Source organism: Oncorhynchus kisutch, linkage group LG15, assembly GCF_002021735.2.
Source record: "Oncorhynchus kisutch isolate 150728-3 linkage group LG15, Okis_V2, whole genome shotgun sequence".
Classification (NCBI taxonomy): domain Eukaryota; kingdom Metazoa; phylum Chordata; class Actinopteri; order Salmoniformes; family Salmonidae; genus Oncorhynchus; species Oncorhynchus kisutch.
In genome coordinates, this window is record NC_034188.2 from 10,025,062 (window position 1) to 10,037,589 (window position 12,528).

The 12,528-nt window shown below is 44.7% G+C and overlaps 1 protein-coding gene across 2 annotated transcripts in view; it reads right to left on the reverse strand.

The window, feature by feature from the left end:
• Positions 1-12,528, reverse strand: part of LOC109880548 (histone-lysine N-methyltransferase, H3 lysine-36 and H4 lysine-20 specific-like) — a 39,307-nt gene that overhangs the window by 11,790 nt on the left and 14,989 nt on the right. For both annotated transcript variants that reach the window (XM_031789608.1, XM_031789607.1), the window contains 6 exons: positions 11,227-11,421; positions 10,944-11,066; positions 10,638-10,761; positions 10,002-10,202; positions 4,647-4,826; positions 4,213-4,369 (listed from right to left, as the gene is read on the reverse strand). In XM_031789608.1, the coding sequence (XP_031645468.1) occupies positions 4,213-4,369; positions 4,647-4,826; positions 10,002-10,202; positions 10,638-10,761; positions 10,944-11,066; positions 11,227-11,421 (980 nt within the window). The remainder of the gene's footprint in view (positions 1-4,212; positions 4,370-4,646; positions 4,827-10,001; positions 10,203-10,637; positions 10,762-10,943; positions 11,067-11,226; positions 11,422-12,528) is intronic.

Consider the following 12,528-nt stretch of genomic DNA (forward strand, 5'->3'; position numbering starts at 1 on the left):
TCAAAAAGTGATCATATATTCACTAATATGTCAAATTAGTTTTGATTTACAATGGCTCATTATCAAAATAATGAAACATGTTCAATTTGGTTTAAATAATGCAAAAACAAAGTGTTGGAGAAGAAAAGTGCAATATTTTCCATGTAAGAAAGCTAATGTTTCAGTTCCTTGCTCAGAACAGGAGAACATATGAAAGCTGGTGGTTCCTTTTAACATGAGTCTTCAATATTCCCAGGTAAGAAGTTTTAGGTTGTAGTTAATATAGTATTTATAGGACTATTTCCCTCTATACCATTTGTATTTCATTAACCTTTGACTATTGGATGTTCTTATAGACACTTTAGTATTGCCAGTGTAACAGTATAGCTTCCATCCCTCTCCTCGCCGCTACATGGGCTCGAACAAGGAACACATCGACAACAGCCACCACATCGAAGCGGTGTTACCCATGCAGAGCAAGGGAAACAACCACTCCAAGGATCAGAGCGAGCGAGTGACGTTTGAAACGCTATTAGCGCGCGCTAACTAGCTAGACATTTCACTTCGGTTACACAAGCCTCATCTCAGGAGTTGATAGGTTTGAAGTCATAAACAGCGCAATGCTTGACACACAACGAAGAGCTGCTGTCAAAACGCACGAAAGTGCTGTTTGAATTAATGTTTACGCGCCTGCTTCTGCCTACCACCGCTCAGTCAGATACTTGTATGCTCAGTCAGATTATATGCAACGCAGGACACGCTAGATAATATCTAGTAATATCATCAACCATGTGTCGTTAACTAGTGATTATGATTGATTGATTGTTATTTATAAGATAAGTTTAATGCTAGCTAGCAACTTACCTTGGATTACTGCATTCGCGTAACAGGCAGTCTCCTTGTGGAGTGCAACGAGAGAGAGGCAGGTCGTTATTGCGTTGGACTCGTTAACAGTAAGGTTGAAAGATTGGATCCCCCGAGCTGACAAGGTCCAAATCTGTCGTTCTGCCCCTGAACGAGGCAGTTAACCCACTGTTCCTAGGCAGTCATTGAAAATAAGAATGTGTTCTTAACTGACTTGCCTAGTTAAATAAAGATTAAATAAAGGTGTAAAAAATATCTATATATTTTTTTTTAAATCGGCAAAATCGGTGTCCAAAAATACAGATTTCCGATTGTTGATTAATCGGTCGCCCTCTAGTTAACAGACACATTTAGCATCTCCTGGCTTGCACACATAGCCTACAAGCCACTGGTGCAGACCTTTGGAACATCTACATTGTAAAAAGTCTAATAAATCCATGTAATATAGCCAACATCTTCACAATAAAGCCATTATTTATTTTAGACAGGTCAAAAGAAGCATGATATGAAGAAAATGTAGTCTATTACAGAAGAACAGAATAGCACACTGACTTGTCCTTATGTTAGGCCCTGACCTGGCTATGCCAAATGGCTGTGGGCTACACTTGTTGATTTAGCAGACAATATTTGCTTAGAATTCCGTGACATTATTTTATAGTATTTTATAGTATTGAAAAAAGCATAATAAAATAGAAAGGATATTTTCTCCAAACCAGTAGAGGGAGTGTTCACATGCGGCTATTCTGTGTTGAGCAGTTAAGTAACAGGTCCTCCTATATGCTTCATTTACAGTTATTTATGCAACTTGTTGTTCTAAAAAACGTTGGGCTATATGTTTGGATTTTTAATACAGTCTAAGGCTGCGTGATGCGACTCTCTAATGATGATTTGAAAAAGGTTGCATGCAGGCTGTACACACTTCATCAGTCTCTCATTCACAATTTGAAAAGCACTTGATAATGCCTAGAATTTTCCTGCGGCATCCCCTTTATGTGGCCGTAATGCCCCCTAAAGAGAAGAAAGAAAATCCATGCCTCTTGCGGCTAGTGGCCGTTGAGCCCTTGGGCTCAATATAATAATTATAATTCCCTTCTCCCTGAGTGATGCGCGCTCCGAATCATCTCCCACTCGCATGTCTCTCCATCAGGTGATCGGGTCTTTCTCACAGGCTACAAGTGAAGACCGACACGTCGGGGACGCAACTACGCACGTCCTTATCCATTTCCAAGGTGCATATTGAAGATATTGGAAGAACTGTCCACATTTACTTTTCGGCAGCCAACCAGATGAGTGACCTAACGAACAGCAAAAGCACGAGCCTATGTTAATCTACTATACCCCATAGTTCAAAAGTCGATCTATTCTATGCTGTGCGAGAAATACATATTCCAAAAATAGTCTGGGACAGTTGTGGGATGCGATAGATCCCAAATTAATACAACCACTAGCATCAAAAAAACTTTTTTTACACAATGTTGATTAGGCTACTTCACATTATAAGCACAGCAACGTGCACATAGCAGTAGGCTATAAGCACGAATGTTTCAATAGCGAGAAAACACAATTATCAAAAGTGAAAGCAAATGCAATTATGCATGGAATGCTTTTATTATAAAGGTGCATTTTTATGGTGAAAATATAGAGAATGCCAAGATTGTGCAAAGCTGTCATCAAGGCAAAGGGTGGCTACTTTGAAGAATCTCAAGTATATTTTGATGAACACCTTTTTGGTTACTACATGATTCCAAATGTGTTATTTCATAGTTTTGACATCTTCAATATTATTCTACAATGTATAAAAAAAAAAAGTCTAATTATGAAAAACCCTTGAATGAGTAGGTGTGTCTAAACGTTTGACTGGTACTGTATGTGTGAAAGTTATTTTGATCTAGAATGGACCATTATCATGCACCTGTCTCGAAACAGGGCAGGGGAAAAATACATGTCATCTATGCATTTAAATAGCCGAATTGAGGGTGTTTCTCCCGTGGTTCATTTTCATGCCAGCCAGGTAGACTATACTCCTGATGTAAAGAGAAGCAATGTGCTTAATACTAGGAAAGTTGAGAATATAGTAGGCCTAGCCTATAGAAAGCTGATGGGATCCTCCTCTTTCTAATAGATGCCATCACTCTGTTTTCTCACGCAATTGCATAGCCTATGGAAATGTTGAGTAATAGAGCTCATTGGCTCTCTTGGTGTTTGATTCGATTTTCGGTTACATTTGCATTGATGTCAGAGTGATTAAAGGGACACTAATACTGAGTACCTGGCAGTTAGCAAGTTTGGTAGGCTACTAATGACCATCAGCAGCATCAGAGCTTGGAGAAGCCTAATTACCGTGACTAAACGGTCACATGGAATTTCACTGACTTCATGACTCGGGACCGCCGGTGTGGCGGTAATAGGGTCACCAAAACAGCCCAAGCTGTGTTCTGTCAGAACACTCTGGGAGCTCCAATCAGTGTGCTGTGTTCTGTCAGAACACTCTGGGAGCTCCAATCAGTGTGCTGTGTACAGTCAGAACACTCTGGGTGCTCCAATCAGTGTGCTGTGTTCTGTCAGAACACTCTGGGAGCTCCAATCAGTGTGCTGTGTTCTGTTAGAACACTCTGGGAGCTCCAATCATTGTGCTGTGTTCTGTTAGAACACTCTGGGAGCTCCAATCATTGTGCTGTGTTCTGTTAGAACACTCTGGGAGCTCCAATCAGTGTGCTGTGTTCTGTTAGAACACTCTGGGAGCTCCAATCAGTGTGCTGTGTTCTGTTAGAACACTCTGGGTGCTCCAATCATTGTGCTGTGTTCTGTTAGAACACTCTGGGAGCTCCAATCATTGTGCTGTGTTCTGTTAGAACACTCTGGGTGCTCCAATCAGTGTGCTGTGTTCTGTCAGAACACTCTGGGAGCTCCAATCAGTGTGCTGTGTTCTGTTAGAACACTCTGGGAGCTCCAATCAGTGTGCTGTGTTCTGTCAGAACACTCTGGGAGCTCCAATCAGTGTGCTGTGTTCTGTTAGAACACTCTGGGTGCTCCAATCAGTGTGCTGTGTTCTGTTAGAACACTCTGGGAGCTCCAATCATTGTGCTGTGTTCTGTTAGAACACTCTGGGAGCTCCAATCATTGTGCTGTGTTCTGTTAGAACACTCTGGGAGCTCCAATCATTGGTCAATATTAGAAAGTGTTCCTAATGTTTGGTGTACTCAGTGTAGAAGAGGATTATACACACAGAGATTCTGATCAATAACAATATGACTGGATTTCAGGCACAGATCAAGATATTTGTTTATACGTTGACACAGGAGAAAGGTGTCATTCAGTTGGTTCTGACCAAAAGCATGGATTTTGTTTCTAGAGAACAGTGTTTCTTACCTGAATCTTCCCACTTTAACCCAGAGGATGTCCTTGAAGTGCGGTTTCTTCCCGGCCTTGCAGTCGTTGCAGAACCAGCTCCCCTCGGGCATCTCGATGTTCAGACACTCTTGATGGAAGGCAGCAGGACAGGCCTCGCAGCACAGCAGACTGCCCCCTGCAGGGAGAAAGGAGGAGGTGCAGCTCAGACAACAAGTCAACCAGATGTGACCCAATGACCTCAGGATGGGGAGGCACAATGCTTCATTTCACTTCAACCTTTTTACTCTGTGAGGAGCATAAGTCATCCACATATGATTTCCACCACACTCCTATTCAAATGATTACTCTACCTCTAATAATACCACCAACCCTTGCATAATGGACTCTAACACTGAAAACACCCAACCAATCAATCAATCAACCAACCAACAGCAAGCCAACCAGTCACCAACCTTCTGAGCAGACGAAGCACCAGCTGACGTTGATGTGTTCGTGGTTCTTGTAGTTCTTGCGGGGGGTGAAGTGGTTTGGACACAGGAAGCTGTTGTTGGCCAGGACAATGCTGCCTGCCGCCATGCAGTAGTCGTTTGCGTGGTACGCAACAGGGCAGCGCACGCAGCGGGTCAGACGACCTGGAAGAGGACCACAGGTCAAAAACCACACACACACACCAAGCATCTCTACAGCCATGTTCGATCTGTATATAATGGAGACGGAGGGGACGGCTGCTGTTTTTACAGGCTCCTAACCAACTGTGCTATATTGTGTGTTAGTTTTTCTTTGCATTGTTTGTAACTCATTTTGTACATAATGTTGCTGCCAATACATTTGATGACAGGTCCCCACGGGAGACTGTCAACATCACAACACTGTATCCCCTAGCAGTCTCATGATTGAAAAGAGCTCCTGGATATCAGAACAGCGATAACTCGCCTAAGAACTGGACGAAGCGTTTTTCCTTTAAGGATATACTGCTTTGTCAAGACAAGGCACAAATCCCCATCAAAGATGGAGGAAAAGAGGGAGGAGGGCGTGGTGTCTGGTAACAATTACAGACGAGGAGGTAAACCACCACTTCCCTCCGTATTATTGGCCAACGCGCAATCTTTGGAAAACAAACTGGACGATCTACTATTAAGAAGATCCTACCAACGGGAACATTAAAAACTAATATTTTATGTTTCAATGTGTCGTGGCTGAACAACGGTTTTTATTTATTATTTAACCTTTAGTTAACTAGTCAAGTCAGTAAAGAACACATTCTTATTTCCAGTGAAGGCCTACCAAAACGCAAAAGGTCTCCTGTGGGGACGGGTGCCTGGGATTTAAAAATAAAAGTAGAATAATTATAGGACAAAACACACATCATGACAAGAGAGGCAACATTACATAAAGAGAGACCGAAGACAACAACATAGCATAGCAGCAACACATAACACAACATGGTAGCAACACAACATGGTAGCATCACAACATGGTAGCAGCACAAAACATGGTACAAACCTTATTGGGCACAAACAACAGCACAAAGGTAGAGACAACAATACATCACACACAGCAGCCACAATTGTCAGTAAGAGTGACCATGATTTAGTCTTTGAATGAGGAGATGGAGATAAAACTGTCCAGTTTGAGTGTTTCTCGCAGCTCGTTCCAGTCTCTAGCTGCAGCGAACTGAAAATAACAGAGACCCAAGGACGTGTGTGCTTTGGGGACCTTTAACAGAATGTGACTGGCAGAACGGGTGTTGTATGTGGAAGATGAGGGCTACAGTAGCTATCTCAGAGTGAGTCCTAAGAGGGATTTATAAATAAGCATCAACCAATGGGACTTGCAACGGGTATATAGAGATGACCAGTTTACAGAGGAGTATAGAGTGCAGTGATGTGTCCTATAAGGAGCGTTGGTGGCAAATCTGATAGCCGAATGGTAAAGAACATCTAGCCGCTCGAGATCACCTTTACCTGCCAATCTATAAATGATGTCTCCGTAATCTAGCATGGGTAGGATGGTCATCTGAATCAGGGTTAGTTTGGCAGCTGGGGTGAAAGAGGAGCGATTATGAAGAGGAAACCAAGTCTACATTTAACTTGGGCCTGCAGCTTTGCTCTGTGCTGAGAGAAGGACAGTGTACCGTCTAGCCATACTCGTCTAGCCATACTTGTATGAAGCTCTAAACCCTCAGGAGGTAGTAATCACACCAGTGGGGAGAGGGGCATTCTTCTTACCAAACCACATGACCTTTGTTTTGGAGATGTTCAGAACAAGTTTAAGGGTAGAGAAAGCTTGTTGGACACTAAGAAAGCTTTGTTGTAGAGCATTTAACACATAATTCGCAGAAGGGCCAGTTGAGTATAAGACCAAGATCTGGATATACATGTATGAGCAAGCTTCCTACTGCCTGAGCTATGTTGTTGATGTAAATTGAGAAGAGCGTGGGGCCTAGGATCAAGCCTTGGGGTACTCCCTTGGTGACAGGCAGTGACTGAGACTGCAAATTTTCTGACTTTATACACTGCACTCTTTGAGAGAGGTAGTTAGCAAACCAGGCCAAAGACCCCTCAGAGACACCAATACTCCATAGCCGGTCTACCGTATCAAAAGCTATGGCCAAGTCAATAAAAATAGCAGGACAACATTGCTTAGAATCAAGGGCAATGGTGACATCATTTAGGACCTTTTAGGTTGCAGTAACATATCCATAACCTGAGCGGAAACCAGATTGCATATCAGAGAGAAAACTACAGACATCAAGAAAGCAAGTCAGTTGATTATTGACACGTTTTCCCAAAACTTTGGAGAAACAGCGCAAAATAGAAACAGGCCTATAACAGTTAGGATCAGCTTGATCTCCCCCTTTAAAGAAAGGACCCACCGTGGCTGCCAATGGGAACTTCCCCAGAGAGGAGAGACAGGTTAAAAAGGTCAGAGATAGGCTTGGTGATGATAGGGGCACCAACCTTAAAGAAGAAAGGCTCTAAACCATCTGACCCAGATGTTTTTTTGGGGTCAAGTTTCAGGAGCTCCTTTAGCACCTCGGACTCGGTGACCACCTGCATGGAGATACTTTGTAACTGGGCAGGGGGAAAAGAGGGAGGAGCATTGGGGCTAGTCGCATTAGAAGGGGTGGGAGATGAGGAAATGTTGGACGGGCAATGAGGCATGGCTGAGTCAAATAGGAATCCTTACTTAATGAAGTGGTGATTTAAAGAGCTCAGCCATGTGGTTGTTACTGACAAGAAGCACATCAACATTAAGGGGCATGGGCAGCTGTGAGGAGGAGGGTTTATTCTCCAGGTCTTTAACCGTTTTCCAGAACATCTTGGGGTTAGACCCACAGAGAGAGAACTGCTCCTTAAAGTAACTAACTTTGGCACTTATTTCTAATTTGCCTGAACGAGAGCCAGTCAGCCTGAGTATGTTTGTGCCGAGCCTTTCGCCAAACGCAATTGTTGAGTTGAAGTAACTCTGCAAAATCACAGTTGAACGAGGGGTTGAACCGGTTTTTAATTCCCATTTTCTTTAACATTACCACTGAAAATATCAACAAAGAAGGACCAAGCATCTTTGACAGAGGGGATCAAGCTGATTCTATACCATTTTACAGAGGCCAGTTCATGAAGGAAGGCTTATTCATTAAAGTTTTTTAGCAAGCGTCTATGACAAATCAGGACAGGTCGTTTCACTGAGTAGCCATTGCGAACACAGGCTGTAAAACAGTGATTACTAAAGGTCATTACAGAAAACACCAGACTGATACCTATCAGGATTATTTGTGAGGACAACATCAAGGAGTGTAGGCTTTTCTGGGTGTTTGGAGTCATACCTTGGGGGATTGGTAATAATCTGAGAAAGATTTAGGGAGTCCCATTACTTTAGGACTTGGTCAGGTGGTTTAAGCATGACATCTGAATATGCATCAGATGGCAACAAGATCATATTATACAGCAATTTCATCAGGTAACATGAATACAAAGCCGGTGAGAGGTGGTTAGAATAGGATGGGAGGCCAAAAGTCTGTATAACAAATAGAGAGTCATTGTTCCGAGTGTGGGAACAAACAGTCTGTCCCACGGTTGGGTAAAGAAAGTTTGTAGTCAACAAAGTAAGCAGGACTCATGAGGCAAATGTCCAAATAGCAAAAAGCACAATAATTTTTTATATAACAACTTGGGGCTGGCCATTGTAAGTTCAGAGTCACTCGCCCCAACAGTGCCTGTGTGCTGGAGGTAAGCGAAAGCTTGGGAGAGAGGAAGGGTAGGGGGGTGGGGGGGGGGTACCTGTACCAGACAGGAGGAGACAGGCCAGGGAGAGAGGGGTGAGTGTGGTGGGGGTACCTGTACCAGACAGGGGGAGACAGGCCAGGGAGAGAGGGGTGAGTGTGGTGGGGGTACCTGTACCAGACAGGGGGAGACAGGCCAGGGAGAGGGGTGAGTGTGGTGGGGGTACCTGTACCAGACAGGGGGAGACAGGCCAGGGAGAGAGGGGTGAGTGTGGTGGGGGTACCTGTACCAGACAGGGGGAGACAGGCCAGGGAGAGAGGGGTGAGTGTGGTGGGGGTACCTGTACCAGACAGGGGGAGACAGGCCAGGGAGAGAGGGGTGAGTGTGGTGGGGGTACCTGTACCAGACAGGGGGAGACAGGCCGGGGAGAGAGGGGTGAGTGTGGTGGGGGTACCTGTACCAGAAAGGGGGAGACAGGCCAGGGAGAGAGGGGTGAGTGTGGTGGGGGTACCTGTACCAGACAGGGGGAGACAGGCCAGGGAGAGAGGGGTGAGTGTGGTGGGGGTACCTGTACCAGACAGGGGGAGACAGGCCAGGGAGAGAGGGGTGAGTGTGGTGGGGGTACCTGTACCAGACAGGGGGAGACAGGCCAGGGCAGACGGTGAACAGAGAGGGGTGAGTATGGTGGAGGTACCTGTACCAGACAGGGGGAGACAGGCCATGGCAGACGATGAACAGATCGCCAGGTGGTATCCAAGCAGCAGTGCAGCAGGCAATGGGAGTAGGTTGGAGAAGCCTTTATTTCTAGAGGAAGATTTCTTGTAGAAAATGACAGTCTCGGAGCAGCAGGAGGAGGCTTCAAGGCCTCTGGGTTTGGGTGGGGTAGCCTGCCATTTGTTTATCATGTTTTGTTGTGTCCAGGGGTGAAAGTAAGGCGGTCCGGTCCGGTATGGCGTCAGGGTAAAATAAATAGTGGGTACGCCGTACCAGTAAAACATGAACCCATCACAATAATCAAACAAAATGGCAAGAAAACTGTAGGCTATTATTACACCACATGTGATCATTACCTCATGTCAGAGGCATAAAAAAAACGAGCAAATGGGCTAGAAAACGGGTGGTAGGTAGATGGCCTACGCTCCTAAACGCGATGTGGTTCGACGAGAACACTCACATTTTGCCAAGGCAAGAAATAAGCGGCCCGACACAGAGACACGAGGACAGCAGTACACACATAAATTCCGGCCTAATGACAATCGCCAAATATTTTGTGTTACAGATATCTATTTCCACTCACGACAGTTTGGAGGCTGGAAACACTGAATGTTGCGAGCGGATGAGCGGTAGCCTAGTAAAGGAGACCTTTTGAAGTGATTGTTGGACAATCAGATGAAAACATGGTTGTGTTTATGCCACAATAAAAGGGTAATACGTTTGAAAAGTGAAATGACATATCTTTACGACTACGACCACAGAGATCCTGCACAAATGTTGGTGCAAGCATGCCCATATAGGAGGTACCGGGTAGAAATGAATTCTACTTTACCCCTGGTTCTATCAAAGCAGAGTGGAACTGGAACCTACTTTTGGAAATGCAGGGGTTGAGGGGATTGGTGATGTGGCAGGACAGACAGACGTGGAGGGAGCAGCGAACCCCTTTACTCTGGGGCTGGGTGGGTGTGTGTTTCAGGATACACTCGTTGTGGTAGAACTTCCCACATACAGGCACCATGCACCTCTTTACACCGTCGCCAGACTTCTTACACACAAAGCACGTGTGGATCCCTGCAATGGAAAAGATACACTCTGAGCTTTGTGATACACCAAAGCAGCATATATACAGTTGTGGGTATTGATACAGAATACCTCTGTCAGATGCAGAGATAACATCTATGAGCATGGCCGTATCACTGTACAGGTGTAAGAACTCAGTAACAGTGTTAAGCCAAGGTGAATATGTGTATAGGTGAGGCTGCACCAGGTGTACATGGCTCCTGTAAGATTAGAATGGTGCCAGGTAGCGGTGAAGAGCGTTAGGCCAGTAACCGAAAAGTTGCTGGTTCAAATCCCAGAGCCGAATAGGTGAAAAATCTGTCGATGTGCCCTTGAGCGAGGCACTAAACCCTAATTGCTCCTGTAGATTGTTTTGGATAAAAGCGTCTGCTAAATGAGTCAAATGCAAAATGACAGACAGGTGTACAGGGATAGGTAGAGACTCACCTTTAGTGCATTCACAACAGATGAACTTCCCTCTAGGGGCTTCTGATAGGCCGATACACTGCAGGTGGAACGCCCCACAGCACTGGCCCTCACACAGCAGCAGCTCACCTGTCCTCTCACACACCTGCAAGACATACACACACATATTTTAGTCAGTACTTCCAAATCTCATTCATCACCCGGCTATTAGGAACAGTTATTTCTGAACTAATGTGAGAAAACCTGGAAATCAAACTTAAGAGCTATTTTTTACTGTTCCTGCCTCTACAAAATAGAAATGTTGTGGCATGTTGTTGGTTGACCTACCTGACAGACATTCTCCTTCATGGACGCAGCTCCTCCTTTCTCTCCTGTGTTCTTCTTAGTGCTGGAGACCAGGGACCCTTCACCAGGTAGGGAGAAACTGTCATTCAGACCAGGAGAGAACACCTGGAGGAGAGGTGTTATTACACAAAATCTTGGTTAAGGTGTAGGGGTTTAGCACCCTGTTTTACAGCACTGGTAAAATTATACCTCAGGTGAATGCTGACATTATAGCATGAAACTAGTGATCTTTTCACACAGGTTGAAAAAAGGTGTTTATGCTGACCTCAGGTTTAGGTGTTCTCTCTCCGTTGGTGTGGCTCTCTCCTCCCACCCCAGGACTGATCTTCTCTGTCTCTTCCTTGGGGGTGAGGAGCACTGTAGGGCTAGGGGGCCAGGCAGGGGAGGACGCCTGCAGAGAAACCATGCTCTCTGGAGTTGTCACGCTGGATACAGGCACTTCTTTCTTCACAGTCTTAACCTGTTATAGAAATGACATAGAGTACCAGTCAAAAGTCTGGACACACCTACTGATTCAAGGGTTTTTCTTTATTTTTACTATTTTCTACATTGTAGAATAATAGTGAAGACATCAAAACTATGAAATAACATATGGAATCATGTAGTAACCAAATAAGGTGTTAAATCTAAATATATTTTATATTTGAGATTCCTCAAAGTAGCCACCCTTTGCCTTGATGACAGCTTTGCACAATCTTGGCATTATTTCAACCAGCTTCACCTGGAATGCTTTCCCAAAAGTCTTGAAGGAGTTCCCACATATGCTGAGCACTTGTTGGCTGCTTTTCCACTCTGCGGTCCAACTCATCCCAAACCATCTCTATTGGGTTGAGGCCATGCTCATTGTGAAGGCCAGGTCATCTGATGCAGCACTCCATCACTCTCCTTCTTGGTCAAATAGGCCTTACACAGCCTGGAGGTGTGTTTTGGGTCATTGTCCTGTTGAAAAACAAATGACAGTCCCACTAAGCCCAAAACAGATGGGATAGTGTATTGCTGCAGAATGCTGTGGTAGCCATGCTGGCTAAGTGTGCCATGAACTCCAAATAAATCACTGGCAGTGTCACCAGCCAAGCACCACCACACCTCCTCCTCCATGCTTCATGGTGGGAACTACACATGCAGAGATAATCCGTTTACCTACTCTACCTCTCACAAAGACACGGCGGTTGGAACCAAAAATCTCAAATTTGGACTCATCAGACCAAAGGACAAATTTCCACCGGTCTAATGTCCATCGCTCGTGTTTCTTGGCCCAAGCAAGTCTCTTCTTATTATTGGTGTCCTTTAGTAGTGGTTTCGTTGCAGCAATTTGACCATGAAGGCCTGATTCATGCAGTCTCTGAATAGTTGATGTTGAGATGTGTCTGTTACTTGAACTCCTTGAAGTATTTATTTGGGCTGAAATTTCTGAGGTGCAGTTAACTCGAATGAACTTATCCTCTGCAGCAGAGGTACAATGGCTTGCGAAAGTATTCACACCCCTTGGTATTTTTCCTATTTTGTTGCCTTACAACCTGGAATTAAAATATATATTTTTTTTTGGGGGGGGGGGGGGTTATATCAT